General features: G+C 39.7%; 1 protein-coding gene across 1 annotated transcript in view; it reads left to right on the top strand.

Moving 5' to 3' along the window:
* The first annotated feature begins 2666 nt into the window (after window positions 1-2666).
* znf236 (zinc finger protein 236) overlaps window positions 2667-6392 on the top strand; it is a 66483-nt gene continuing 62757 nt past the window's right edge. The window contains exons 1-2 of the mRNA XM_020597253.1: window positions 2667-2792; window positions 4253-4392. Of these exons, the coding sequence (XP_020452909.1) occupies window positions 2741-2792; window positions 4253-4392 (192 nt within the window). The 5' untranslated portion in view covers window positions 2667-2740. The remainder of the gene's footprint in view (window positions 2793-4252; window positions 4393-6392) is intronic.

Genomic DNA, 6392 nt, shown 5'->3' with positions numbered 1-6392 from the left:
TTTAATTGCCTAGGCATTTTTTTTTCACTAAATACCTTAACTCCAAAGTGTTGCAATCATGCACCGTATTTTCAAGTCTAACTTTTGTCTAGCCTTCTGTCTAAAAGCACAGTCAGTAACAATGATAGCAGTGTGGTTGGTGAGGCTTGTTAGCATGACTGACAAGGCTAGAGGTGGGACTCAACAACAGCTTCTCCCTCACTCTCTTTGCCCTCCCAGCATGTTTTTCACAACATGATTTTAGCATGTCTCCCAGAAAGGTGGGCTTCCTGACAATCTCACTCCCAGAGCCCATGACAATTCAATGATTTATCACTCTCCTCTTGACTACGGTGAGAGTGAAGAAAACAGACCACAGCGCAAAAAAAAAAAGAAGGTCAGAGTGATGTCCAATCTTTTGTTTTCAGTGGTGAGATCAGTTGCCTGTGCAGCTGTGAGGGGACAGGCAGAGTAACTGGCAGCCTGGTAGGAACAGATGTTCTCACACAATGACCATGCACTTGATTGGTTGCTTATTCACTAAAAGTTAGAGCTGACTTCCTCTATTAGGAAACAAAGAAAAATACAGCAAAGGTTCACAGCTTTTCACATGTAGGCCTATCTCTGGGAAAAATGTTGCTGAGGCAATCAGGCTCATATACATTACATCCTGCTAAAGATATATCAATACAACAGATGGACATCTATTTATGGGCATATGTTAAAGTTGCACATAATACTGGTGTGTTTGTATATATGCCAGGGTTCTTAAGAGGGCAAACACTTAAAATAAAAAACTAAAGTCTAGTTCAGGTGCCACCCTAATTCTTTGTTCAGACATATTCCAGACTACATAAAAATTACTTTTACTCTGTGACTGTGCTCCGCACCACTGCTAACCGCTACATACACCAACAACAAGGCACATGTTTAGCATGATTCTGCCCACCATGTTCTGAATGGAAACTACTAGCTTACTAAACAACTGGACCAGCAATTTAACTTTTGTTATTTGGTTTTACAGTTCAACTGCTATGAAAACTGATGAAAATACAAGCAAAAATTTCAGAAAGATAAAACATACATGTTTCCACCATTGTACTTTCATTGTGTTTAGTAAGGACAGAATGGACGGATACTATGCTCTGTCGCATATGCAGATAGTGCAGTCTCTGTGGCAAGCAAAACAACTTGGAGCAGACACTATCAGCAACAGATCAGAGGTCAGCATGGCCCCTAAAATTTCACAACTTTTCCATTAAATTCTGTTTTTCTTCGAATGAGAAAAACATGAACACTAATTCTCTAACTTAGGTGTTCACACAAAACTCATAATATTCTACAAGCCCACTGACCAGATGGAAGTCTGCCAGTCACAAAAATAATCAGTCAAAGTAATAAGTACACTTTCGGTTTCAGTATCTCTGGAGATCCATGTTTTCGTGTTCTTTCTTTATTGCAATACACAGTTCTCCTCCCCAGTGTTCTGTCAGCTGAAACCACAAATTCCCACCTTCCTGTTACGGTGAATGTAAAGAGATGTTATCAATGCCAACACCAGATTATAAACAGCAGAGGACAAACATATAAAATAAGAGATGATCTAAATCATCTTGTGTGCTTACTTGCATGCCTGTATGCACTGTCCATAAAACAAACAGCTGGAATATGAAGTTCAAGTGTTCACCAAATGAAAGTCATCTTGCTGAAAGAGGAGATCTGCATGAAACATAGTCTAGATCAAAGTACTAAATAGGACCAATCATATTTCATCAGCACAGTCAACTTGTTGGCATACTGACCAATAAATGCCCAAAGCCACTCATAACTCACTGCCTCCCTCTGCTGGTCTTAATGGACAGTAAATTAATCTTACAATGTGCCTCATAACCTCTTGAGAAATCAATACGATATTGTCTGTGGCACACTTTATAGTATTTTTTATGTGTGAAGGTCTTCAAAGACTTAAACTATGTCAGGGCCCAGTTTATATTTGCCTTATCATAGTGTACTTTATGGTACTTTTAGCTCACATAGTATTTGTAATATTCAAGTAATATCTCTACAGGCACTTTAGGTGTCACTGGCAATCAGTATCTAGTTTCATATACTTTGAAATGTTTTCTTTACTATACAACTATTTTTTTTGTCAATAATGTTACTCTTGAGAATCTGGGCTATGAAGGATACTGATGTTGGCATATTATAGACATAACAGAATGCAACTGCATACCAGTAGGGCTCATCATTTCAGTCAGTAATGTGATTTAGTGGTGCATAATTTGCTCTATATTACATTATCATAACAGAAACACAGGACTTTCAGGGTTCCCTGAGGGTACAGGTAACACTACTAGTGTTACAGAGCTAAAAGCTACAGGTGTCATGTAGGTCATTTCTCTTATCAAATATTTTACATATATAGCCTATATAATGAGTGCAGCCACATTATTTGAGAAAAAGAAAACAATAGCCTATTGAATGAAAATAACCTGGAAATTAAGGTGCACATACAACAGGTAAAATATTTCCTTAATTTGATATTCATATATGGCTTACTCCCTTATCAGTAAAACAGCAAAGTACCAAAGCTGTTATTTATGTGCGTAGTTGCTTGTTAACTACAATGAACCAGACAGTAGATGTCTCCCTACTCCGTGCAGCTCTACCTCTTCATGGTTACGCTGCTGTCTACAAATGACCGAGTCGCCATTTTGAAAAACAAACTGTTCACAGCACACCCGCTCCGAGTACTGGAACTATGCCGCGTGGTCGGCCTCGCAAACTGAGAGTTAAAAGCAACGACGAAACAGGTAACAAGTACCAAAATGCAACGAATAAAAAAATCAGATTATAGGCTATCCAAATAAGCTGGTCTTATTTCGACAAAGGTCTCTGTAGCTTGTATAATAACACTTCAGTGTAGTGTATATAGTCCCCGGATATAGTATTGCGGGTGGGTTTTGCTTTGTGCCATGAAGGAGTGATTGAGGCGGAATGATATTAATAACATTTCGGTGGCTCGCCTTGTTGGCTTCCAGTCTAAATTGGTGTCCGCGAGAGGAAGAGTCAGATCGTGGTTCATGTGTAGCGTTAGTTAGCCTACACTTTTCGCATCAGATATCTGACTATGAAGAATTCGTCGTTAGCTTCTTGTTGCTAACTAGCTCGCTTTGCCACCCTTAGCGTCGGGGCTAACACGCCAAAACGTTGCCCATTGTTATTTTGATCCCGTGAATTAGCAGCAATGCTGCCCATTTTGTGATGGATCAGTTATCACATTCATTAAACTGAAATAACCTAAATACGTGCCAGAATGTGTTCACGGAGTGCATTTAGTTTGCTAACATATTTTGTCATCGTAACACCGTCGTGTTATTTAGCTTAGTAAAGAATACAGGCTAGTTGGATAATTTAATTCAGGTTACCAACTGATTCCAGAGGTGCGTGTACAACCGTATCATCAGAACCATACAGTATATAGCAATTTAACACTGGATTCATTTCCTAAAACCACACTGTCATACACTCCGAGCAAAGCCAGTGGCTGTCACAGCTAATGTGGGCGTGTGGAACACAACTGTTGAATATGAAAAGTCACAGCGAAACATCAGGTTCACGTTGGGATCATATAAACTCAGTCTGCTTTCCCCCCATTAGATACAAACAAGGCGAATTAAATTTTATTTTAGCAGTAAACCTACACAGAACCTAAAGGTAATTGCTGAAGACAGACTTATGTGTTTGTAATATACAGTAAAAGAGTTTGAGTTTGTCGGACATTCTTTCATCCTGACAGGAAAAAATAACTCGACAGTCAATTTTAAAACTTTGAATATAGGAAAAAATATACTGCTGTTCAGTACTGTAATTTATAAATCGCGATAAAATTAAAAAGCTATGTCAGAACATCCATAATTTCTTTTAATTTGTAGTGACACTACCTGATTCCATTTAACTCTGAATTCCATGTAATTACTCATAACCCACTATGAGCAACACTAAATTCATAGATGTCACGTCATAATATTTATTTTTGTACAAAGCATGCTACCTTGTCATCTACCAGTATTTTGAAATTCTGGAGAGAGGACTGTTACATGATCTGCTTGGATGCAGACCTTTGATTTTAGACTTTTATAACCCTAAAGCTACTGAACGTGGCAACTGTCTAGTTGAAGAGGCTAGTGGAAGATGCTTTGGCTGCTTTTCTCAGGAGAATGCCACTTGAAGCAAATTAAGATATTGAAGTGTTCCCTCTTGTACTTCTCAGATGTGGATCCCAGCGAATCAAAGGCAGGAAATTTCAGTGATGGTGAGCTCAAGGACAAGAAGTGCACAATATGCTGTCAGATCTTTACCACAGAGAGCCAGCTGCAGAAGCATCTCCGTGAGCATGAGATCAATGATAAGGTAAGTACAGCACAGAGGTGGTGGAAATCAGCACTGACAAGATCATGAGCATGGAACCGTTTATTTAACCTTTATTACCTCTTTTTGGATATGGCCAGCAGAGTATACTTGCACTCAATCATCACCTCATGTATTTCTCACACTCCAGTCTGGTCATTATAACTACATCTAGTTGCTGTTGGTCGCTAGTCTTTGCCCAGTAGAAAAACATTATAATTACCATCTCATAAACAGCTCCACTGAAGCAGTGGAGATGTAAGTGCTCTGTTTAAGGTCTGTTTGAGGGTAGTTCTCAGGAAAGTGCTCTGACTTAGCAACAAAATGACTGATGTTGTCTGTCAAACAAAATGTTTATTGAATAATGGCTTAATAACTTTCCAGCTGTTGTTAACATTTTCAGTTTGTTTGACCTTCAGTTTGGTTGAAAAGACTCATAACTGACAGGTTTAGTTATCACTTGGTTCGGGGAGATGCTGTCTTACAACAGCAAGCCATGCACTACAGGGCGGCTGGACAGCTGAAACATGTGATGGATGTATGAGCTGACAGCATTCTGGCGCTTACTGGAGCAGTAAGCTTTGTCTGTGAGGTTGTTGACCTGTTATGGATTACCTTTGCATAGTGTAACCAAAACTCAACACTTTGGGGAAATAGAGGAAACTGCACCTGTCATGTTCCCTTGCAGGAGATAACAGACATGCTGTAGTCAAAGCTGTAGTGGACGACAATGTCCCTGCTACAGGTTGGATTTGGGCCAAGCTAGTGGCTTACCATCAAAGTTAGATGTGTCCTGGATTTCTTATCTTAGATTTTTCACAATGTGGACGTCTAAAGCTGTGTTGAATACCATTGTTTATTTGGCACCTTTAGCTCAAGTCTCATCTTATTTGTCTGTAACATTTTAGTGATACAGTTTAGTGTCACCACATTTCATTTAACAGGATGCTTACTAATATTGAAGATGTAAGGGGATGTAAGGATTCATGTAGACATTCGTCCTCCATTAAAACAGCTGAAGGAGCTGCACTGGTGGGGGTGTGTTGTTTTGTGTACTGGCGAGATGATGTTTATTAGAGGCTAAAACACAGCACAATAGTTTGTAAAACTCACAGACAGGATTGTACAACTCTGGAATGTTATCGTGGCAGCAAATGTTTTATTTTTGGTTATGACAATGTCACCAGGAATGTGCACTTGCAAGTATGTGATTGGCCAGTGCAGTGCCAAGGTTTTCTCCTCTGCGCTGTTTTGGACAGTGGCACAGTCTCACTCCTAAACAAATTAAAAATCAATGTGGGAGGTTTCTAGCTCTTAAAATGTTTAAACTTATTTGATAAGATTATCATGAGATTAAGAGCGGTATGTGAAAGTCTGCTTCAGTCATACTAGCAGTTTTACTGTGAGCTATATTCCAGGGAAGCATGCATACACTTTATAATAATGCAGTGTTTTGCTGGTTTTTTTGTGTTGTGGTGCTACAGAAACATTATAGCAGAACTTTAACTGAAATTTTCATAGAAGGGACAAAGGGTCTCTCTCTCCATGTTGCCTTGTAGCAGTCATAAATAGCACTGCAAATATTACTAGATGTTGAATGACAGCTGCAGTCTACTGCCGTGGTCACTCACCAGTAATAGTAAATTGGTTTTAGTGGTTAATTGTATGAATTTCACTTCTGTTGTCCCAGATTTTGTGGTCGTACATAGGAAAATACATACGACACTAACTCAAAGAGGTTCTTCACAGGTAGAGTCAGAGGGTGCTTGGAAGTAAACAAGACCTTGAACAAGATGTGAACAAGACCCCAAGATACTTGAACTCCTCCACTTGAGACAGGAACTCTCCACCAACCTGAAGGGAACAAGCCACCCTTTTCCGACTGAGAACCATGGCCTCGGATTTGGAGGTGCTGATTCTCATCCCAGCCGCTTCACACTCGGCTGCAAACCGCCCCAGTGCACGCTGGAGGTCCTGGTTTGATGGGGCCAACAGGACAACGT

This window comes from Monopterus albus, unplaced genomic scaffold, assembly GCF_001952655.1.
Source record: "Monopterus albus unplaced genomic scaffold, M_albus_1.0 scaffold33.1, whole genome shotgun sequence".
Taxonomy (NCBI): domain Eukaryota; kingdom Metazoa; phylum Chordata; class Actinopteri; order Synbranchiformes; family Synbranchidae; genus Monopterus; species Monopterus albus.
Note: the sequence above shows the minus strand (reverse complement) of the source record. Positions and strands in the feature narration are given on the sequence as shown.